Source organism: Verticillium alfalfae, genomic scaffold, assembly GCF_000150825.1.
Source record: "Verticillium alfalfae VaMs.102 supercont1.8 genomic scaffold, whole genome shotgun sequence".
Taxonomy (NCBI): Eukaryota; Fungi; Ascomycota; class Sordariomycetes; order Glomerellales; family Plectosphaerellaceae; genus Verticillium; species Verticillium alfalfae.
The window spans coordinates 754,295-777,271 of NW_003315031.1; the positions used below are offsets into that span (position 1 = coordinate 754,295).

The window sequence follows — 22,977 nt, forward strand, 5'->3', positions numbered from 1 at the left end:
GCGGATCAAGCTTGCAGGGACTGATGCATCCTTCCAAACTTCTTCGAGAGCTCCGTCTGACCCAGCAGCTGGTGCCGATTCTGGGACGCTGTACCATGTCGTGTGGGCAGCATCATGGCAAAACCACTGGGCTTTGTCCACGATTCCCCCTGTCGATGTCCATCTGATGATCCGATACAGCCCCCCACCTGAAGGCTAGAGCCTTTTAGATTCAAGTGATGCCTCCACCGTCAACTCATTCACCGATTGGCTCTGGTATCTGGTGGCAATGGCCTGTCACTAGGCTCTGTTCCATCTCAACGCCCCGGAGCGCGGGACTTTGGGCCAAAAGGCCGGCACCCACAACATTGGTCCCTGTCTGCCGCTAAGCAGATGGGTACTTTCCGGTGACGAGATCCCTTGCCGTCATGTGCACTTTGATGCAAAGGAGAGTATGTAAGTAGACCAGCTTTGAACCATCACCCCTCTGCAAGTGATCTGGTTGTGGTTCCATTTTCCAGTCCTGCTGCTGATCGACGGCTTGCTTGACTCGTTCAAACTTCAAATCGACCATCAACATGTCCGGAATTCCGGTAGTCAACGGCGTCGAGGTCCTAGTTCCCGCACCGCCGGGGTACGTGGTGGACTTTGATAACCCGCAGCGGCAGTATGTGATGGAGCACTACTTGATCTTCGGCATAATGGGGCCACTGGCCTTCATTGCCCTGATGCAGAGGTTCTATACGAAGATCTTCCTAGCAAAGGGCCTCCAAATTGACGATGGTAAATCCAATGATTCTCCTGTTGCAACGTTTGGTTTGCTGACTCGTTTTTCAATCAGCATTCATGTTCCTTGCATGGGTTGGTTGCCATCCTTTCTGATCAGAATGAGTACTGGAAGTTGACCAATCCATCAGGTATCGTCAGTGGCAACACAGGCCGGCATGGTCCGTAAGTACAAGCAAAACATGACGTTTGACCAGTCCACAAGCACAATAAAATTGACGGGCCTCAATAGATACCGTAGCGATGAAAGCTCTCGGGTGTCACATGTGGGAGGTTCCTCTGGAAACATACAAGACTTCGACGCTGGTAAGTGCTGGCCATCCACAGCACATCAATGTCTCGCAGCAACAGACAGCTAACATTTCTACGTAACAGATCACATACGTGACCGCTGGCGTCTTTATGCTCTGTAACGGATTCACGAAGTTATCGCTTCTGACTTTCTATCTCCACCTTTCGCCTCAAAGATGGTGGCGCATTGCTGTTTGGACCAGCATCGTCGTTGTGGCACTGTACACACTTATCATTACTGTCATGTTGTTTGTCCACTGTACGCCAGTGTCTAAAGCCTATGATGTCTTGATGGTAGGGGGAAGCTGCATCAATGTCGGCATTCTCTACATTGCTACGGCCGTTTCCAACATCGTCACCGACATACTTCTCTTCGTGTTGCCCATTCCGATGGTCGTCCGCCTCCGCATGGGAATCTTCCCCAAGATCGGCGCCATTGTCATTTTCGCCATTGGCTCCATGACGGTGGGAACATCAATCGTCCGACTAGTTTTCCTTCTGGACGTTCTGGCCACCCAGGACCTTACCTGGGACGCTGCTCGTGCTAACATCTGGTCGTAAGTCATACCCCTGGACTGCTTGCGCACATTCGCGGTGGACCATTCTTACTGACACGTGCGGCAAAAGTCTCATCGAAGCCAACCTCTTCATCATCTGCGGATCGATGCCGACCCTCCGCAAGTTCTTCAAGCACTTTGCCCCCAAGCTTATGGGAGCCTCCTCGACCAACATGTCTGGACCGAATTATGCTTCGGGATATGCGAACAAGGAAATGAACACTGCACCCAATGCGTTCTCGCGCAAGGTGCGCAGCCAATATGACCGGTACGAAGATAACGAGATGCAAGTGTTCAGGTCAATGGACAGGGACGAAGACAACAAAAGCCCCAACAATGTGCATCAGATCAGTGTCGATGGTGGCGGCGACGTACAACCAGACAACAATAGCGAGAAGGCTATTTTGCAGACCAAGACGTTTACGGTCCGGTATGATTAGTGGTAGATAGCAAATCAGATGAGGCCAGAAGATTGCTTCGTTTCATACGATCTCATTGTTGTTCACGTCCAAGCCCGTGTCAGAACGAGCTTGATCCGCTGCCATGTGCTTAGGTCGAGCTTAGAGCGCGGAGGTCCTCCCACCACAACATACCAACCCACAATCTTCCGTCGGTGAATGCAATGTGTATTGGAACATTTCCCATGGAAGTTCTAGCTCGTTACTTGATGATGCTGTCGATGGAAAAATCACATCAAACTTGTTTCGTTGCCCTCCACGGCCCAGATAGAAGAAATTGCACGAATTGGGTGGGGACACGACCAGATCAAAGGCACACGGGTATACGGGAATCTAGCAGAGCTCTGGGAACCTTATTCGCAAATGCCTTTTAAGTTGGTTCCGGAATTGCGTGACGACAACCAACTTTGGGGTTAGTTTGCGCTGCTGTGTCGAAATCGTGTGATAACACTTGGCACCTAGTGGCACAGCAATGATCTGCACTTTTTGCATGGTCAAACGACTCGTTGTCGAATTCCGTTGCACCCCAAGATTGCTATATACGACAAGGGCAAACAAAATGTCAAAAACATACAACATCAGGGATTCGCTGGTGGTCACCCACCCAACTACTAGTCCGACCCTTACTGGCTTGTCTATGGGAGAGCGGACGGGATCCCGAATTCTCCAGTAGGTATGGTCGTATGTGATAGGGACCGACCTTGTGGTAGTACAAGATTGACATTTACTCGTGACTAGTCAAGCCCAGAAAGGGTCGACTGCGGCTCATGTCCGAAGACTTTTCAAAGACTGCCCATTCGAGATAGTGACATACGTGTAGGTTCGAGGCTAGAGTCAGAATGACCTGCAAGCATGAAATATGTTGCACAAGCCTGATGCCAGCAGGCAGGTATGACCAAAGTTGGAGGGTGATATACTCGCACAGATGATATGCCAAGCTGGGGAACTGAAAAGATTTTGGCATACAACTTCACGGAAGTTCCGGCTATGGTGTTGAAACGAGCCTTGGGAACAGTTGAGAAGGCCAGAGACCTGTGGGTTGTAAGGTTTCGACGATGGTTCTGCTACCTCTGTTTGACCAAGGCGGTCGGAGGGAAGACTTGGCTAGAGTCAGGAAGTGTTTTCGTGGCCTGTTTAAACAGTCGAAGGCTTCTCTTGATCTTCAATGTTAGCTCGAGGTTAATATCGTATGGTTTGGAAAGCTCGGGTGGTCACAGGATCGGCACATGTTCTGCCCACTGTCAACCGTGTGCTTCTGGTCTTCCTCGTAGAGGGCTCCCTAAACCTTGAACAGTTCGAAAGTTTGGAAAAGACTAGCTTCACATTGATGCAACGGGAAGATCGAAAGATAGAGAAATGCAATTGAAATGCGATGCTAAAGCGTTGGGAAGACCTTCAGCCACGAAGCTATGTCAAAAGCTGTTGACAAGCTTTACGACCCTTGCAAAGCGCAGGCCTGTGGTATGGCTGGTCGAGTGGGAAATGTTGCTACTATACTTTTAGATATTTAACAGGAGGAAGCTATGCGCTAGAAGGGGGGGGGGTTGGAGCTATAGACGCTTCAAGGCATCAGAACTTGGTGGTGCCTTTCTTTATTCACTCTGGCAACACAGCCTCGTTGCCTTGAGACCATGTCAGATCAATGGCGTAGCTTGTAAACACGAATGAATCTTTTTGGTGTCCAGCTTGCTTTGAACAAGTTTGAACCTTTGAGAAACCGACACTCCTTGATTGTTGACCGTCTGTTGTTAATCTCTGCTCGTCCGACAGACTCGAATATGTCGAAGTAGGTGGGAGTCCAAAGTCGACGAGAACACATGGCAAGACAGCCAGTGCTATTGCTGAGCGATGAATGGTCGGAAACTTTCTGCAAACAACCAGCTTGAGGAGAGGCCACGGCAATATGATACACCTTGTGATGTTCAATATTGACACGCAGTCCTGGACGTATTGGGTCGATACAGGCTGTCACGAAACGCTGTTCTGAATGACACCAAGTCTACCGACCCCCGCTGCTGGGTGGTCTGAGCCCACGGAACATCGGCAAAAACCTCGTGCGCAGCGAGAGCTAAACCTAGGGGTGGGCGACAGCGACTGAGTCAAAAAAGGGGCTCAACGCGGAACCACATGTCAAGTGGCGCGAAGCAGTATGTGTGTTTGCCAAAGTCTGTCGGCCGGTAAACAACAGCCCAGTTGCAGGTTGAAATTGCGTGACATCCTTCTTGGCCCATGCCTTGGATAGCATCACTGGTCACATGGAGCTTTCAAGTTGCATGTGCCGCTGTTTGCGGCCTGAAGAGTGACGGGTCAGGGTAAAAAAAACATCGCTGAGCTGGATCAGCGCTGCTTGCTGAGGACGTTGCAACCGTGGCTTGCAGCTAGCACGGCACGGTAGCATAATTTATCTAACGCTGTTCTGGAGGTTGCTCCTGTGAGGAATGCGGCGTCTGTAGCGGTTGCGTTTGGCTTTCGACCGACAAGATGTGTACCTGCCAAGGCAGAACACAGCAGCAGTCACATCTAAATCGATATTGGTGGCGTTGCCAGAGGATGACATATCCACAGGTCGTATATGGAACACTGGCGGTCGGATGCATCCTACCGACCTGGGGTGGAGGGTAGCGAGCGTCTCAGGGTAACATCAGATACTTCGACGACTGACAGGCCGCGTTGGATGCCCATTGTGGCCCTGGACCCTTCTCGTCCATGACACAATAGACCGGCTGAGGCCCAGGTGGCCTGAATAAGGCTCATTTGAGGCTCGAAGAGGTAGGACGGGAAGCAGGTGGGTCAGACTATCGAGGCGGCCTCCTGATCAGCTTCAGGGTGTAGCGGGCGTTGTGGGCTACGAAGCAGCCAGAGAAACAATTTTTTGCCAAGCTCGCGTACAAGAGCAGGCATCCTGTTGGCGAGCTTGGGCAATGTTTGCATCCTCACCAAGACTGACGGAATCTCGGGGCTCCCAGGAAAGGAATGTGGTTAAGAAGCAGAGAAGACGAATTTTGCATGACCGGCACTTTTCATTGGCTGCATACTTGGCGATGCGATCACGGCAGATCGCGTCATCGGGTCTAAGCTCACCGAAGTGGAAACCCTGACACACACCTGGCTTAGTCACTCGGTACGTACCGGTCAGGGCGGCGGCATCACCAACCAGAGCCTCGCAACGGCACCTGCCAAACCCACCTCAAATCCAACGTCTTCACCAACAAACCTCGACCACCTCCACACCCCCTTGCCACTCAAACCATGTGCGGGTGCATCAGCACGCATCCTACCTAGACAGCCGAGACATGGTCTGTCCCGAGTGAACGGCCATCCTGGTGGATGTCGCCGTGCCTGCAAGACGGGAAGCTGCTAGGTCTGCTAGACAGCGACACCACCATCCTGCGGGCAAGGGGCGCCCGCATCGAGACGCATACCGTCGGCCTCACGATCACGCAACTGCGCCAACAGCAATCCAGTTGCCTATTTCTCGCGTCGCGTCATGTCATCAACGTGAGCCCAGCCTGTCGTGAACCTCCGAGGCCGAAGGCGTCATCGCGGTCCATGATGGTCGGTCCACTTGGCGCCGTACGGCGGTCCGAACCATGGGGCCATCCCATGTAGAACAATGCTACCGTTTCTGGGGCCCAGACTTTCGCGTGGGTGCTGCCCCATGGGAGCGACTCACTTTATAAAACCCCTTCTCGAACCCTTCCTTTCTTTCTAGCTCGCTTAACCTGCATGTTCCTGGAGCCTCCCGCAGCCCTCGAGTCTCGCCGATCACCGATCAGATCTTGATCACAGACACCCAAAGGCCGGCTACGATCATCAACACCCATACGCCATGGCTGACAACTTTGCGCCCCGCGTCTTCGGCGACGCCCCTGTCGCCGCCTCTGGCACCGACAATAAGGACGGCTTCCTGCCGGCCGCCTCTGACAATGACAGCGAAGTCGGTACGTATACGCCGCGCCGCCCGCGAGCTTGGATCGCTTGTGCCCTCCGTGCTGACAAGACGACTGTGTAGGCCGCATTGAGCAGAAGCGCGAGGCTAAGCGCCAGATTGGCATCATCAGCGCCAGTTTCCTCATCTTCAACCGCATCGTTGGTACTGGTATCTTCGCCACGCCTTCCAGCATTCTGCGCTCCTCTGGTTCCGTCGGTCTGGCCCTCTTCATGTGGGTCGCCGGTATGATCATTGCCTTTGCTGGTACCGCCGTCTACATGGAGTTCGGCACCGCCATTCCCAAGAACGGCGGTGAGAAGAACTACCTCGAGTACGTCTACCGCAAGCCCAAGTTCCTGACCACCGGTCTGTACGCCGGCTACGTCGTCCTCCTCGGTTGGGCTGCCGGTAACTCGGTTGTCTTCGGCGAGTACATCCTTCACGCCGCCAACGTTGAGATCACTCGCTTCAACCAGCGTGGTGTCGGTCTCGCTTGCATCACCACGGCCTTCATCATCCACGGTACCGCCCTCAAGTGGGGTCTGCGCCTGCAGAACCTCCTCGGTTGGATCAAGCTCACCATTGTCTTCCTCATGATCATTGCTGGCTTCATTGCCCTCGGCGGTCACCTCAAGATCGACAACGACTTCAACAACTTCGACAATGCCTTCGAGGGCACCACCGGCAGCGCCTACGGTGTCGTCACCTCCATCTACAACGTTATCTGGTCCTACGTTGGTTACAGCAACGCCAATTACGCCCTCAGCGAGACGAAGAACCCGGTCCGCACCCTGAAGTTTGCTGCTCCCATCGCCATCGGTGCCATCTCGGTCCTTTACATGTTCATCAACATTGCCTACTTCGCTGCCGTTCCCAAGGAGGAGATCCTGACCTCTGGCCGTCTCGTCGCCGCTTCGCTGTTCCGTAACGTTTTTGGTGGCACCGCCGAGCGCGCCCTCTCCGTCTTCGTTGCCCTTTCCGCCTTTGGAAACGTTCTCTCCGTCATTTTCTCCCAGGGTCGTCTTGTCCAGGAGCTCGGCCGCGAGGGTATCCTGCCCTTCTCTCGCTTCTGGGCCAGCAACAAGCCCTTCAACGCACCTCTCGCTGGCCTGTTCGAGCACTGGCTCATCTGCATCATCGTCATGCTGGCCCCCCCTCCTGGCGATGCCTACAACTTCCTCCTCAAGTATGTCACGACTGGTCAATTAACCTATGTCTGATCGCTCGCTAACCACAAATAGCCTCATTTCGTACCCTCTTGCCATCATCAACGTCTTCGTCGCCGGTGGTCTCGTTCACCTTTACCTCAACCGCTCCGCGTGGAACTGGAACCCTCCCTTCAGCGCTTCGCTCCCCGTCGTCATCTTCTTCCTGCTCAGCAACATTTACCTCGTCGTTGCTCCCTTCGTTCCTCCCCCTACGCCCGAGCAGAACCAGTACGAGAACCTTCCCTACTGGATCCACTGCGTGACCGGCTTCGCCGTCCTCTTCGCTGGTGGCATCTACTGGGCCGTTTGGGCCAAGATCCTGCCCCGCATCGGCAAGTACGAGCTTGTTCGTGAGACCGTCATCGACGACATCGATGGTTGGGAGCGCAACGTCTTCTTCAAGCGCCCCATCGGCACCACCGCCGCGCTCGAGCAGGAGGCTGCTCAGTCTGGCGCCGCCCACAGCAGGGCCTTTTAGGAGATTATCATTACATTTGCATTTTGAGTCGAGGATCGAGAGATTTGGGCACGCCCTCGTTCGCGGCGTGCCAGGCATGCATCGCTTTGGATACCACATTACATACGCTCTCCACCGGTCCAGCTATTTTTGCTAGACCATGCCAGCGACTAGACTTAATGTCTCCCTACTGGGGGAGTTTCAACAACCCAATAGACATGATACCGTTTGGGGTACGACCAGTCTCTTGTCTCCCGTGCTGTGGATGTATTAGCCAAATGGCTTGATGCCTTTCGAAAGCTGCACCGCGTGAACATGGTGGCCTGGATGGTGGCTGTCTGATGCATAAACTCGGGAGGTGAGTACCAGATGCTCAACCAGGACTCGGTGGTCGGATGAGCAAGCACTGCGTCTTCGTATCGGAACGCACTTGTATGCGCTTTCCACTGTCGGCCGGACGATCCCTTGGCACCTATCTCCTTTGAATTGATCCCAATCGCCAAGTCAGTAGTTGTCGAGAAGCTTATGACAGACTAGCCTACGGAGTAAAGAGCGCGGTGGAAGGAGAAACAAACCCAAGGCCCAACCCGCCACACATTGGCAAGGCTCGAGATGCAGTCGAGTCACAGGACAGGGGTCGGGACGCACCATCGTGGAGCGGGGCCTAAATAAGGATCTTGCGGCTGATGTGTCGTCGAACGGTTGCCGGCATGCTTCCGCGATCCCTGGTCACGCCACCCGCTCTATCCGTGATTGGGGCCTGTCGTCCACAACATGGGTTGTGCGCCACAACAGGAGCTGTGAAAACGCGGTGCTATCCAGCCGGAAGATCTGTCTCTGGGTCGCAAAAGTATTAGTGTGAGAACAGTGCTCGAAGGATGCCTATTCATTCCTACGTACACAACAAGTGGCATATCTCCAAGGGTACGAAACATTAAGCGCAAGGGGCGCTTGGCTTGCATAGGTGCTGGCAATCTGCCTGAATGCGGCACAGCTTCCTCCGCGACTGGGCCCTCTGTTGTTTTCTCTTTGGGTTTCCAAGTCTCTTCCCTCTCTGCGGTCCTTGTTCTATGAAGAATCAGAAGGTGTTACGACATGACGGCTTGGAAAACATGACCTTCGGGTGAGATTGTCTTGGATGCTCTTCTAATGAACTACGCAGTTGCGTAACATCCATGTCATCGATATTGCAGCATCCATGCTGTACCAAACAATCATCCGCTCCCCATCAGCGGCCGGATGCAAATCATGCCCTCTTCGTCACATCTCCGTCACCGATTGCTCCACTCGACCTGGACATCCTCTTTGACCCGTATCCCCCGGTTGAGCCGATTGCCCGACGAACCAGCGTCGCTCGAATTTCGTATGGTGTCAATGCCGAGTATGTGTTCGTTGCTGCTATTGTTGTTCAAAGCCCCAATGTCCGTCACAGTCTGGCTGTCAAGACCCAAGCTGGCATTGCTTGCCTCTTTGCCTGCTCTTTCTTTCTTCGAGATCCCACGCATCTTGTAGCTCTCCTTATCCGTTCCCTCGCCGTACTTGTGATATTGTGCTTTTGATGACGTAGATAGATTGTCGCGCTTAAATGCGTGTCGGTAAAGGGGTCGCAGGAGCGGAATGCCGATACAGATCATGGTGACGGATTGCTCGGCGCACGACCATACGATGAGGGGGACGGTGTCCTCTGTTGCGCTGTCAGTATGATTCCCAAATCGCGAAGAGTACGCTCTGACCGGTGTAGTTTTCCGTGAACCCAGTCGCTACCTCGTATGTTCTGACGATACCTGCAGCACCAGCACTGAGTGGGCATCAGTTAGCGAGGTTGGCCAACAACAATTGTTCTAGTGGGGGGCCTTACATAAAACCCAAACCCATACTGACCGAGATGAATATCTTCTCTTGTCTCTTCATCTTCAAGTCCCATACGATCAACGTTGGAAAAGCAGCAAAGAAGAAGTCGGAGATGACGCAACAGACTAGCAGCGTTAGACTTGCGACTCGCTGTCACCGAGATCAGATAACTTACCACCCAGAGTGATGGCCACGGGAGTGATGTCCCAGTCGCATTTGGCCGTTGGACGTAACTCCAGGTCGAATATTGCCCTCGGTGGATTGCATTGAAACCAAAACGAGATGACTGTTGCGATTGAGTCGGCGAGAAGAACACCCATTACGGTCCAAATTGCCACTCGGTGCCAGTGAACCACTGTCAGTCGAAGGAGGAATAATCCGAGGGATATCTTAGACACGGCCATGCCAATGATCGAAAATGACTGCCCGACCATTTCCCATTTGATCGCAGCTGTCGCATCTTTGATTTCGAGGCCGTAAATCGAACGACCAAATCCGTATCCTTCTGCCACATGAGTAAAGGTTGTGTACAGAACCAATAAGATCTAAGAAACAGATTCAAAAGTCAGCAGCAGCTACGAGCGTCGTGGGTCTCCAGAGCCTAGCTCACCGCCGCTACAACGTAAGTATAATCGTCGAAGCCGAGCTGATCAATGATGAAGTATCTCGTCACGAGACGGAGACACAAGAAGACAAGTGTAATGGCTGTCAGGGTCCACATGACGGCCAAGGCCGCCTGTCCTTTCTCACTACCCGTCATGGTTGTGAAAGTCTCCTGTGTATGCCAATGGCGATTTGTCTTCTAAAAAGCAAACGTACGGTGAAAAGGTCGCTTGGGATATGCGTCAGGCGGAAGAACACCCTTAATATCAAGCATCTGGTTAAAATCCTTCCTATGACAAAGTATGAGTCCACAAGCCCCCTCTCCAGAACTCTCTCCATTGCCTGGCCATCATCTACACCGAAATACTCCAGGCTGTGCGTCCAGGATCCTGGGAAGGGCCCGGGCCTAGCTTCCTTCCTACTCTGGTTCCCCGGCTGACGCGACAATCAAGAGTGGCCTGATGATTCACAATGGACCTCTGTCAGAAGATGCGAGTGGTCGAGAAAAGTGGGATGCCGAGCTTTCGTTGTGCAGTGTTGGTCGATATACCCCTGATCGATGTGCATCACGTTGGCCGTGACAGAAAATCCCAAGGCCGGGCCGCATCGCCCCATGTTCCGAACCCTGTCGTGTGCGTCTATCCCCCGCGACGGGCTTCCTAGACCAACGTTCCGGTTATCCACCTTTCTGGATCTTTGGTGCCACCCAGTTCTTATACTGCGGGGATCTCTCTTTCTCACTGAAACCGCTGTCGCACTACTTAACTCTCGATATTTACTACTGACCGGTCCACCGCCTGTTTGATCAGGCTGCGTGAAGATGACGGACAACTCCAGTGGTCTTATCCTCGAAAGCGCTCCTCCATTAACAGGAGTAGTAGCAGAGAAGTCACCATTCACGATACTCTTCTTGATACCAGCTGCCACCTTTCTATTGTGGTGTTTATATGAGGAGCTTTATTCGCCTCTTAGAAAGTACCCAGGACCATTTCTCGCACGTGAGTCACGCGCCTCCAATCAAACATCGATGAGGGAAGAAGTCCATAAGAATTAATTCTAACGTCCTGGTCGGACTCCAGGATGGACCAGGCTCTGGTACATGTACTGGAATTGGACAGGCAACTCTCAGCTACAGTTAGAAAGATTGCACAAGAAACACGGCCCCATTGTTCGGATCACACCATACATCATTGATGTTGACATACCAGAGATTATCCAGACGGTTTTCAGCACCAAGGGGAATTGGCATAAGGTCAGTCACCGGGGAGAAATTTTGCCAACACGATGCTAACCCAGTGTCGACGTAGACTCCCTGGTACCATGGAAGTAGCGCGCTTGTCAATAATCAGATCGTCCTCAACCTGTTCAGCCAGACCGATTCAAAACAGCACGCAAAGGAGAGGAAGCCAATTGCCAAATTCTACTCCCCTGCTGCCACTGCCGCGCTCGAGCCTCATATTGACTCAGTCATGAAGAAGTTCTGCCAAGACCTGGAGAGACGGTTCATCAATGTTCCAGACGACAAGCGGGAGTTCGACCTTGGCCAGTGGATTCTATTCTGTAAGAAAGCCCTGCCATATATTCTACGAGCGAGGTCTCCCCCCCCCCCTTCCTTCGGGAATAAATTGAATGAAGCGTTGTATTTACCTCGCGTACTGATCAAACGCAGATACCTGGGATGTGACTGGTGCTGTGACTTTCTCCAAGCCATTTGGTTATTTGGATAAAGGCTTCGATTTCGATGGCGTTCTCCATGCTGCCGACAAAGCACAGGACTACTTTGTCGTCGTTGGAGCCATGCCGTTCCTCGACCGAATTTTCGATAAGAATCCCGTTTACCGTGTCGGGCCACCCGGATTCAATACTTCCACTGGCATCTCGATCCAACGCTTGCAAGACCGCTACACTGGTGCAGACAAGGAATACCACAACCCGGACATTCCCGACTTTCTTGATCACTTCATTGCCGCCAAGAATGACGACCCTGAAAACGTCAGTGACCCTCAGATCATTTCCTGGCTCATGGTCAATATGATCGCAGGAAGCGATGTAAGTCGATTATTTGCTACTGTTGATCTTCCCAATAATGTCTGACTTGCTCTTCCAGACTACTGCGATCACCATCCGAAGCGCTCTATACTTCTCCCTCAGCGATACCAAAGTCTGGTCTCGGCTCAACGGCGAAATTCGTGCGAAGCGTTTCCAAGAGCGCGGAATGGTTCCACCGGCATACAAAGAAGTCCGCGCCATTCCTTACGTCGATGCTGTCGTTCGCGAAGCGCTCCGCATTTTGCCAGGCGTCTCTATGTCTATGGAACGCTACGTCCCGGCCGGCGGGTTCACGCTCCCGAACGGCGACTATCTGCCTGGGGGAACTATCATCGGGATGAGCCCTTATATCACGAATCGGAACCAATCGGTCTTTGGCGCTAATGCCGACGCGTTCCGGCCAGAGCGCTGGTTGAGGGACGAGGCTGGAGGCGAAACGGAAGAGTCCTTCCAGTTACGCCTAACCCTGATGCACAAGGCGGACTTGTCCTTTGGGGGCGGAAGCAGAAGCTGCATCGGCAAGAATTTGGGGTTGTTCCAGTCCTACAAGGTTCTGGCTACGCTCATTACGCTGTACGACATTGAGTTGTCGGAAAAGGCAGACTGGAAGGTTATTTGCAGTTGGTTCCCACGACAAGAAGGCTTGCGGGTCAGGATGAGGCGAAGGCCGTTGTCAGCATCATGAAGGCAGCGTGCATTCCAAGCTCAATCGAAGCCAGGGAACGCAGAAGACGAGGAGCAGAAAACGAAACACGACGAATACCAGAGATCAGCCTACTTTCCCATGAAACATACAGTGTGCAGTCTGCCTAGTATTCAGTCCCCAGATTAGTTCAATGGACGATCAAGCATCTTGTCTTTGCCGGTAAGAGGGAAAGATTTGCCATGTGGGTACTCACACTGGCGACATGGATGACAGTCGTCGACTTACCTAATCGTATGTAATTCAACATCCCGCCCTGAAAAAGAATTCAGTCCAATAGATACCTTTTCCCAACGACATTCGTAAGAAACGGATCAAGACACCGAACGGCAAAAAAGAGAATGATGAGGACGAGACTCGAACTCGCGCGGGTTGCCCCACCAGGAAATCTGTTAAGGAGACCTTAACCTGGCGCCATAACCAACTCGGCCACCTCACCGGGGATTGATGAAAGCGGCGTTGACAGGTGGGTTCATGGAGCAGGTTGCGGGGCGCGACGAGAGCTTCATCTCGTTTCACCTTGTAAGATGCGGCAATGGCTCCATGGGCTGTCCCATGGAAGGCTATTGTAGAGCGCTGGCCTTGGCCGATGTGCCAATGAATTCCGGGGAAGTTCTCTTGTGTTAGAGCTGTGCACGTCTGGACGCGCTCACTTCTTTCAGAGGGTCGGCAGATCTAACCTCGTGATAAGCGTGAACCGCATTACATAATGAGCAGTAAACTTTATTGTCGTAGCTTGGAGATGACACGCTCATTCTATTGATGGGTATATTAAATCTACAGAGTCGATGCGACCTGGCCAATATGGACATTATCCCACACTATACTTATGGCAGTAGGTTAGAGGAAGCTGTAGCACGAAGGTCAAAGACTTACTCCATGTGTTCGCATCTTTGCACAGCTAGGATGAACTGTAGCGACGAGACGTTGTATATCATATGACGGTAATCTGAGGTTACAATGCTGGCAATCGTTGACACACATCGGCCGGCGACCTTGATAAAGGATGCTACAGGCCGCGACGCCCATCATTTTCGCCCTCTCAAAGGCTAGGAACAGGTACGTTAGTCATTGATTGTAAAGCGGGAGGTTAAGTCTATCTAGGAGGCCAAGGTCGTGGGTAATGTCCGAAGAGGCACGAGAAAAGGAGATCATAGCTTACATAGTAGGGTAATAGAAAAAAGCAGATAGTCGGACGTCAATTTCCGAAGCAATAATACATGTGAACGAGCGAGGCCTTCTCACGTTCATTGCCTAAAACAAGGCACGAATTGCTGTAAATTCAACGGACATAAGACCTAGGCTTGAATTACAACCTGAGAAGCTTGACAAACATGTGAGTATTACCCAAGATTATTAATCACGGTGGAAAAAGAACCTTAAACTTCGTCAGATGTCTATCAACCTATCGAGCCTCGTGCCAATCTGGTCTTGCTCTGACTCTAAGGAAGGGACTCGTAAGCTAAGGTACCTAAGTAAGAAGGTAAGAAGCAGAGCAGTACTTAGATTGCTTTGAAAAAAAGAAAGCTGCCTCAAAGGCTAGCAGCGCTGGACGTCCTGAGAATTGTGGGCGGCGTGGTCGCATCATTCCTTTCTGATGGACACATGTATAGCAACCGTAGGAGATCTGCTTTACCCGCTGGACTGATCATTTATTCTAGGTCAAGCCTGGCGAGAAACTTATTTGCCACAACCAAGCTCAATACCCATTCCAACAACATCTGCAATCACGGGAGGGAAAATCCAGCCCTTGAAAACTTGAATAATGTCGTCAAGAGCGCCGCAACCTCCCTTGCTCTCCACGGCCTCGGATGAGAACTCAATCAAAATTTCGTTGTTTTGGGTGTTCGATCCGTCAGTGTCGGCAGTGACGTAGATAAGCGCAGGTACTTGGTGTCCGTGTCGAAGTTTATTGCATTTAGCGGACCTTCCCTCTCCAGGACATTTACAAACACGATCCGCGCATGCCGCGCCAAATTTGTTGCAGTTCACGGCAATAGTGTCGGCGCAGCATTCCACGTAAACTTCATATTGGTGTTTTTCGGCGATTCTCTTGACCGTTTCCCAAGCAGCTTCGACCATGGCATCTCGGACTTGAAGGTGCTTGCCGTCGACATCGTTCCACTTGCCGACAATTGATACGGTGACTTTGTGATCCGGGTGATCGTTAAAGTGGCAACGCTTGCTCTGAGTTGAAAATTCTTCATCCTTGATTGATACTTGGTGCAAATTGGTGGGATCCTCATAAATTGCCTTCCAGGTTGTGGCGAAAAGGTCAAGGCTGCCGACTTCGATCAAGCGATCGCTGGTGGAAACATGGATTTTAGCAGCATCAATAGACGGAGCCAGTGCAGCTAACGCAAGTGCCGCCGTGATGAGCTTCATGATCTGTCGTAATGGTCAATTTTGCAACGGCTTAATGACCAGTGCTTGAACTTACGTCTCTTGGTTGAGGAAGTGGTTAATGATGAAGATCTATTGAGAGAGGAGAACGATGATGGTTACAGCGTGACCCAGAACAGCACGTTGGTTGTGTCGCCTTTTATATACAAGTCAGTGGCCTTCGGTAGACGTCTCGTGACGACACTTTTGTCGAAAGACTACGATTCCTTGCAGCAACACGAGTCCTGCCCCCCTGTCGTAGGTCGCCTACAGAGAACCTAATACATACCGTCTGAATTACCGGAAGCACGGCGCGAATCAGACATCCTATGATCGTACATTTGATTTTGTGCGCTCGCAAAGACGTGTCGCTGGCGAATCATGCCTTTCCCCCTTTCCTTTCTCTGTCAAACACGAAAACCTACACTCAAGCTAGGTGGCAGTCTAAACCGTAACGGAGGCTGTGTGAGTGACAGTTACATTGAGTTCTCAGTTGTCGTCGTGGGGGTTAACGAGATGGATCTTTACCCAGGTTCCCCCGGTCATTATTTTCTCTTCGTACCCCAACTCGACCTGCTACTATCGTCAACCTTCCTGAATAGGATATACGATTCAGTGCACTAACTCTGAAAAGAATGTAAACGACGTGACGTGAGCACCCTCTCAGCTCACATGTTCATCGATCTTGTTGTTAGACGATGCTTTACTCCATCTTACCGCTCTTGCTATGATATCTCAACTTCCCATTAGCGAGTAAGGCATACGTAATTCCTTTTCAGGCTACTTCAGGCCGAGCTGCAGTATGGTAGCACTCCTACCACAGAGATCCTTGATCTTCCTCTCGGAAAACTCCGACCTGACCTGCAGCAAGCTGGAAATAGCTGGGCTCCCAAGGACGATGATACTTTTGGGCCATTGTTCAAAGAATGAGTTATCAAAACCCCGCACAGCTCAAAACAGGTGATTCAAACAGGGGCGATTGTGGAAAATGCTAGATCGCGCCAGCCAGTCCTCTTCGGGTCAATGTAGATCAACAATGCTGCTGTAAAGTTTTGAGAGCTCACGCCGGCTGAGTCATTATTCCTGTACAAGAAACCTCTTTAGCACAGCAGTTCTGTCACGGCTAGATAAGTGTGCTGGTGCGCAGATGGGGCTTCATGATGTTCTTACACAACGGCCTGAAATCGATAGTCTTTTTGTCCCAAAAACGGTCATCATTCATCAGATGCAACTCGATAGGGCGAGATACGGAGCAAGCGACTAGCAAGGAAGAACTTGACTCGGGTCTCGCTCCAGTCCTGAGTAATCTAAGCCCACCTCTCTGAGGGAGTAATAGGAAGCTTGCGCTTCCTCGTCCTGCACTGGACGGCAAGTGCCGAAGGGAACAAAACGTCTATGGTGTAGTTGTTGAGGTACGTCCAAAAAATTGACTTTCTACCTCTAAGAAAGTTGTTACGCTGTAACAGTCAGCTTGTGAAGGAAGCCGGCAACTCGATACCTCAAAGTAAGAAAAAGGCATCTTGACTACTCCAGGTCGTCGCCGTCCTATCCGGATACCAACAGCCGCAGACAATAACCCCACCTTTGGTGCCGTTTTGGCGGATTGGAAATTGATGTGAACTTCTCCGCATGCGAAGAGCTGAGATTTACGGCCGGGCTTTGTTGTTGCCCCGTACCTGACTTGGGTGATATCATTAAAATGTCGATTGGTGCCTCGGGAACAAGTTGGTGATCATTTCGCGTTGGGGTTTCCCACGTCGGCAAAGACACACCGGCCGGTTAGGTCGGCGGCAAGTTGCTGACAAGCCGAAGTGGACACGAATCACCTCAGGCCATCTGTTCTAGATTAATGCTCAAGTGGTTCGGCGGCAGCGGCTTCGAGATTTAACTTTGCCGCAAGGGTGTGGTGTGCGGCATCAAGAGCTTGAGCCTATTGGTTTCTCTATTGTTAAGACTCGTTCAAGTTAGAACCTGGATGGACGTTTCCGCATGAGATGGGGTCGAGCAAGAGACTACGCAGCATCCCTCAGTAGGGTTAGCATCCATACCTGGAGATTGTTTTGCCCATGTTTCGAATCAAAGGAATGCTATTGGATGTGACATTCTCTCACTGAATGGAGCCGCCAGATTTCAATCTACATCCGTCGATCTCGACCATCAGCGCAAAGTTTCGTGGGTACTCTCAGCGTGTACCGAGCCCACGATGCCTATCGAAGGTGATCTTTCTATCTCACATTGTAAGCCGGTGTTCAGCACTCATCGAATAGTCAAGAGAATCACAGAGGATAAGGACAAGTGACTCCTCGGCATTGCCAAACCCCTGGCTGAATCAACGAAGAATGTTCATGAAGACGGCGAAAAGAACCCTTGTCAACGGCTCCCACTCCGGGCTCCGACGTTCGCTTTCGCTTTGATCCTGGGCTCTCCGCCTTCTCTGAAACATCGAAAATGGCGTAGTCATGTTTATGCTTTAGAATGACACTACAACATCGCCGACTGGCTTGCCTAATTGAGTCAGAAGATGCAGTCTATTGACACTAATGAGCATGTCTTCGACATTCTCAGCATTGGCTCTTGTCATGTCGCATCCTAGAGTGCCTTGGCTCAGGGATCAGTCCGAAAGACGTAAAACACCTGAGTAACGTCGTCAGTCAGTAGCTTTGAAGCGCCCCAATTGCAAAAAGCATGGGGGACCCATCTTCGGACAGACTGTAACTTGCGAAATCCGAGATGACTGATTCGAATGCTTCGTGTGCACCTGATTAGCGACTCAGTAATTCGCCTATGTCCGCGCGTACCCAGTCATCTCAGTCGTCCTAGGTTGGCTTATCTTATCTGAATACGGTCACATGAGAGCTCGTTTGTGGTTGGGGAAGCTGTCAGCCACCCACCAACCATCTCTTTTCCGAAGGCGCGCCAGACTTGGCTTCATGCGAATTCCCGTATGAAGGAGCTGATGATGCCCAATGTCTAGACGAACGCGATCCACAACTGCCACCCTGTCTAAGCTGACGGAGCCCGCCACGAAGAAGGCCACCCTGGGCTCACGCGCGGCTAAGATCGCCGCAGCGCCTCAGTCTCCACCGATCCGCCTCTTCGACACCGCCGTCGCGTGGGAAACATGGCTCGCCGCGAACCCACAGGACCTCACTGGCGTCTGGCTGCAGATTGCCAAGAAGGCGGCCTCCAAGCCGACCGTCACGTATGATCAGGCTCTCGACACCGCCTTGTGTTACGGCTGGATCGATGGCCAGCGCAAGACCCACGACGCTGAGCACTTCCTCCAGCGCTTCACCCCGCGGCGAAAGAACAGCATGTGGTCCAAGCGCAACGTCGATAAAGTGGCCGTCCTCATCCAGGAGGGCCGAATGCGGGCGCCGGGGCAGGCTGAGATAGACGCCGCAAAAGCAGATGGGCGGTGGGAGCGCGCCTACGCCGGGCCGAGCAGCATGCAGGTGCCAGCGGACTTCCAAGCGGCGCTGCTCAAGAACAGTTCAGCGAAATCGTTCTTTGAGGCACTGAACAAAACGCAGCGGTATCAATTTCTCTGGCGCATCGAAACTACGAGAAGGCCAGAGACGAGACGGCGTAAAATTGACGAATACGTCACGCTATTGGCTGATCGCAAGCTTCTATGAAGCACGTTCTTCCTTTGAGTGTTTCGCCAACAACTACCATTTAGAGTAGGAGAATGGGAGAAAGGTCTTTTTCTTTACTTCATTTGGTTCACGAAGGTACCAATTGCCCATGCGACTGTACTGGCATTGTTGGGCACAACTCCACCCGGCTTTCTGTTTGCTACTTGGGTCGTGTCTACCATTGGTCTTTTACTCCTCCTCGATTACTCTGGGCCTCGCGACTTTGGGAACAAAAGATTCCGCTGCCGTTCCCTTCTGGATCAGCAGGGTCCCGTTCAGACCCTGCATCCCGGCTACTTGTACCACGTCTGGTAAACCTAGAGCATGTGATACCAGCGCAACTTCAATGTAGCATTCAGCACAGCATCCCCAGTGCTCCCGCACGAGCCCATTTCGGCATGATTAATTCGAACTTTGACTGTGTTTTTTGGGTCAAATGCAAGCCCACCGACCATTCTCATATGCCCCCTCATTTGAAAATTCCTCTCCAGCTGGGGTTTTGCCTATTTGCCCGTCGCCAACCGCTGGTTCTGGCACTGCGAATGGTTCCATCTAGGCGAGTGGCACACCAGCGTTGTATCGCGGCTCATTTGGATGAATACATACTGAGACTTCTTCCAGCTGGCACTTTGCACGTCTTGGCTAGCACTACATCCGCCGTATCAATGGACGATTGTTTTTGCCAGTGATACCTTCAACATCCATTCTTTGGCGCCCGCTTTTCGATGCCTGCCTGGCGCGATTCCCAGCTCAAAAGGCACGTCCCAATCTGTATTGCGCTTCATCACACCATGAACCTGCCTTCCCGGGACGTCGTATACGCATACTTCTCCCGATAGTAAGGGTCTCCCGAGTATAAAATCCCTGGTCATGTCGATCGCTCTCCACATTCGTAAAGAAGGACAGCCCCCTTCATCAGATTCTCAGATCTAACCGAAAGCGCCTCTCTTGATACCCCTGATCACACCTTCGCCATGCGCATCTCTATTCTCTTCTACATCCCCACCTTGGTCCTCGCCACTGAGGCCCTGGACAAGGCCAAGATCACCATCAGCAAGGCATCTCATTCTGGCAATGGCTGCCCGCAAGGAACAGTGACGTCCGTAGTGTCGGGCGACAAGACCGCAAGTCCCCGCTATGTAAAATCCCCACCATGAAACACCTACTCACGTGGCCCAGGTCATCACCTTTGGGTTCGACCAGTTCCAGACCTACATAGGGCCCGGCACCTCCTACACCGAGCGCTCCAAGAACTGCCAGCTCCACCTCAACTTGCAGTACCCCGCCGGCTTCAGCTTCGCCGTCGTGGACAGCGTTTACCACGGCTTCGCCCTACTCGACCCGGGCGTCACGGGCAACTTCTTCTCGACCTACTACTTCACCGCCGACGCCGCCAAAACATCGACAACGCAGACGAGCATCCGCGGCGGCGGGCCCTGGGCCGCCGGCCAGGTCTACACCAAGCAGGATATTGTGCCCGCCGGCGACGTCGTGCGGTCCCCGTGCGGGGGGTCGCAGGCCACGCTCAATATCAACAACCGCATCGCGCTCAACAGTGAGAAGCCCGAGGCGTTTGGCATGATTACAAACGACGACGCGACCGTGTCGCTGCAGCAGCAGGTGCATATTGAATGGTACAAGTGCTAGGTGCACGTTTTCTGGTTCTATGCGGCCTCAATGCAGGGGCCCTGAGACTGTTGTCGGCCTTCACTCTCTTTCTGAGCGGTATAATTAATCAAGTCCGATGCATCGTTTTGCTGATACGGATCGATTCGAAATGTGCCGAGATGCCGCCTGTATCGAGATCCTTTGCTCAAATCTAATGTGTACGCATATTAGACAATTTGTGCTAATGCCTCCTGGGCGCTCGTGGTCCGGCTGTTGCGGCTGGACTGCTTGGCCTCCTGTGAACCTCCCCGGGCTGCCTGCCAATACGGGATCTTTTCCAACCGCCTGTCCGGCGGTTCCGGCAGCAGGGTGGAGCTGATAAGCTGTACTCGTTGTTTGGCGGCAAATCCACTGCCAGGAGCTCACCCGCCTGTAACGAGTCGAAACGTGACGATGGAGTCAGTGTTCTGCATGGCCAGTCCATAGTGATTTTCGTCGTTAAATTTTTGAATACCCGAGGCTTCACCCACATCTACCTCAGTTCTTGCACATCGGAGGTTGGAACCCAATACTCCACCGCATCCCACCCATGATGGCCGCCATCAGCGCAAAGGCTGACACGACGCTCACCGACCCGTAGATGTAGGCGTGCCTCCTCCTCAGGGAAGCCAATTCAGCCACCCACGTCGACACTGTCGTCAAGCATCCGCAGAATCCATCATCGATGCCAAGAAGAACCTGGCATCCGACGAGGCCCCCCAGGGGCACATGCAATAAATCCCAACCCATGCCCAGGATCACCGTGCCCAAAATGTTGGCTGAGAATGTGCCGATGGGGAAGGCTTGATTGCGAGGGTTGAGCAGAAGGGAGAGATGATAGCGCACAATGCATCCGAGAGGCGCAAAAACGACGGCGAAGAGAGCTTGGCCGCGCCAGTGCTTGTATGGAGGGAAGACAGCCAGCAGAATGGCACCGAGCCACGAGCTCCAGCCTAGAAGAATGCTGAGCGGGTTTAAATATCTTCGTGTGAATCCGGGAGGAGGCGACGGCGTAAAGGGATGAAGGGCGTTGGCTGCATGGTTTCCTACGATGAGAGCAGACAGCGAGAGGCCTAGTGTGGTGATGAGGACCGCGAGAAGCGCCATGAATGAGTAGCCACCATGCCTTGACAGGGGTGTAGACAGATCTGGAGACGGGAGGTCGTTCGAGGTAGCTAGGAACATATCGCGAATGAAGGATGAGAAGGAGGTGAAAGAACCGCAGAAGCCGGTGGTAAGGCCGACGTAGAGCGGAACGGCCTTCTTCCTCGCCATGTGCGTCTTTCTTGCAGAAGCAGACATTGATGCGAGCTTGGGCTTGGGAGCTGCGTATGTTTCGCGTGAGGGCATCTCCTGCTCGTCAACCGGATCATCCACAGGCGAGTAGAACAACTTCGTGTCCTCAGCCAGGAAGCCGAAGATGAAGCTGCCACCAATGTTGGCCCACAGTACACCAAATGAGACGGGAGCTCCAGGGTAATGGGTCAAGGCCTGTAAGCCAAGTCGAGAGAGCGTACCCCATATCGCAAAAAAGACAAGATACGAGTGCGTGTCGAGCTGTGTTGCCCAGCGAGAAACGTGTTCCTGGCGGTCATCGTATCGACGTGGTTGGCTTGGCGCGACATTGGCGGACGAGCTCATGATCGTGAACCAAGGAAAAAGCGTACAGTGGTATGATCATTGTGCATGAATTCACATTGTTGTACGATGGCAGCAGAGATTGAAAAAGCCTCCGTGCCAACTGATCGAGGGAGAAGTCCCTTTTGAGCTACGCGTACCACGGCAAGCGCGTTCCGCTTGACCGATGCCTACCGAAAGTCATCGGTGTAGGGGAAACTGCCGAGCGACCCCCCTGCACCCCACACGCTGGCAGCTGACCGACTTATCAGTGGAGCATCGGCCACCTCCGCGGGGCCCAAGCTCCCTTATCTGACCGCTTTATCTCCTGCCCCGCAGTCCCGGGGAGGGGCCCGATGGATAAGGGACCTGACCGATGACCTCGTCAGGTACCTGGACCGCCTTACCTTCCCTTTAGGCATCACGCTGGGGAACACGACACGTTTATGTCGATTTACTCTCCTCTCTTCTTCTTCTTCTGCTTCTTCTTCACTCCTCGTACCTTCATTGTTCCAACAGCGACAATTCAACATGGCGTCCTCATCTGAGCTTCCACCCAACGTTCACGTCTCCTCCCACCCCTGCCTTCAGGCGAAGCTCTCGCAACTACGATCCAAGTCAACACCAGCCAAGGATGTCAAGACCATCGTCAATGACATTGCCCTGATCCTCGGCTGCGAAGCCCTCGCAGCTCAACATCACCAGCCAAAAGCCCCCGAGGTGAGGAGGGGGGCCGCCGATCCCCATGGCATCCCGTGTCCCACCCGAGGGTCCCACTAAACCTCCGTCTTTCAGGACCAAACCCCCCTTGGGTTTCACG

At 52.6% G+C, this 22,977-nt stretch overlaps 9 protein-coding genes and 1 non-coding gene across 10 annotated transcripts in view; 6 read left to right on the top strand and 4 right to left on the bottom strand.

The window, feature by feature from the left end:
- Positions 1-557: 557 nt before the first annotated feature.
- Positions 558-2,053, top strand: VDBG_06658 (conserved hypothetical protein; the record flags this gene model as incomplete). Its single annotated transcript, XM_003003050.1, has 6 exons — positions 558-795; positions 821-840; positions 897-930; positions 998-1,071; positions 1,141-1,613; positions 1,684-2,053. The coding sequence occupies 6 exons, from the start codon at positions 558-560 to the stop codon at positions 2,051-2,053; spliced, it is 1,209 nt and encodes a 402-aa protein (XP_003003096.1).
- Positions 2,054-5,900: 3,847 nt separating this feature from the next.
- VDBG_06659 (high-affinity methionine permease) lies at positions 5,901-7,688 on the top strand (the record flags this gene model as incomplete). The annotated part of the gene is made up of 4 exons (XM_003003051.1): positions 5,901-6,012; positions 6,072-6,931; positions 7,019-7,188; positions 7,244-7,688. The coding sequence occupies 4 exons, from the start codon at positions 5,901-5,903 to the stop codon at positions 7,686-7,688; spliced, it is 1,587 nt and encodes a 528-aa protein (XP_003003097.1).
- Positions 7,689-8,938: 1,250 nt separating this feature from the next.
- On the bottom strand, positions 8,939-10,278 carry VDBG_06660 (conserved hypothetical protein; the record flags this gene model as incomplete). Its single annotated transcript, XM_003003052.1, has 5 exons — positions 8,939-9,351; positions 9,401-9,465; positions 9,526-9,643; positions 9,694-10,063; positions 10,129-10,278. 5 exons carry the CDS (start codon positions 10,276-10,278, stop codon positions 8,939-8,941), a joined length of 1,116 nt encoding a protein of 371 aa, XP_003003098.1.
- Positions 10,279-10,592: 314 nt separating this feature from the next.
- Positions 10,593-12,855, top strand: VDBG_06661 (pisatin demethylase; the record flags this gene model as incomplete). Its single annotated transcript, XM_003003053.1, has 6 exons — positions 10,593-10,753; positions 11,094-11,119; positions 11,240-11,373; positions 11,429-11,681; positions 11,791-12,170; positions 12,229-12,855. The coding sequence occupies 6 exons, from the start codon at positions 10,593-10,595 to the stop codon at positions 12,853-12,855; spliced, it is 1,581 nt and encodes a 526-aa protein (XP_003003099.1).
- A 360-nt stretch (positions 12,856-13,215) lies between these two features.
- VDBG_15136 lies at positions 13,216-13,312 on the bottom strand. Its single transcript has one exon. It is a non-coding gene; the product is annotated as a tRNA-Leu (tRNA).
- Positions 13,313-14,553: 1,241 nt separating this feature from the next.
- VDBG_06662 (predicted protein) lies at positions 14,554-15,258 on the bottom strand (the record flags this gene model as incomplete). The annotated part of the gene is made up of 1 exon (XM_003003054.1): positions 14,554-15,258. The coding sequence occupies one exon, from the start codon at positions 15,256-15,258 to the stop codon at positions 14,554-14,556; it is 705 nt and encodes a 234-aa protein (XP_003003100.1).
- A 2,963-nt stretch (positions 15,259-18,221) lies between these two features.
- On the top strand, positions 18,222-18,893 carry VDBG_06663 (conserved hypothetical protein; the record flags this gene model as incomplete). Its single annotated transcript, XM_003003055.1, has 1 exon — positions 18,222-18,893. The coding sequence occupies one exon, from the start codon at positions 18,222-18,224 to the stop codon at positions 18,891-18,893; it is 672 nt and encodes a 223-aa protein (XP_003003101.1).
- Positions 18,894-19,867: 974 nt separating this feature from the next.
- VDBG_06664 (secreted protein) lies at positions 19,868-20,540 on the top strand (the record flags this gene model as incomplete). The annotated part of the gene is made up of 2 exons (XM_003003056.1): positions 19,868-20,032; positions 20,073-20,540. 2 exons carry the CDS (start codon positions 19,868-19,870, stop codon positions 20,538-20,540), a joined length of 633 nt encoding a protein of 210 aa, XP_003003102.1.
- A 498-nt stretch (positions 20,541-21,038) lies between these two features.
- On the bottom strand, positions 21,039-22,181 carry VDBG_06665 (conserved hypothetical protein; the record flags this gene model as incomplete). Its single annotated transcript, XM_003003057.1, has 1 exon — positions 21,039-22,181. The coding sequence occupies one exon, from the start codon at positions 22,179-22,181 to the stop codon at positions 21,039-21,041; it is 1,143 nt and encodes a 380-aa protein (XP_003003103.1).
- A 507-nt stretch (positions 22,182-22,688) lies between these two features.
- The window catches only part of VDBG_06666 (uracil phosphoribosyltransferase), a gene marked incomplete at both ends in the record, with an annotated part of 914 nt that continues 625 nt past the window's right edge, over positions 22,689-22,977 (top strand). The window contains one exon of the mRNA XM_003003058.1: positions 22,689-22,877. Coding sequence (XP_003003104.1) covers positions 22,689-22,877 — 189 coding nt within the window. The remainder of the gene's footprint in view (positions 22,878-22,977) is intronic.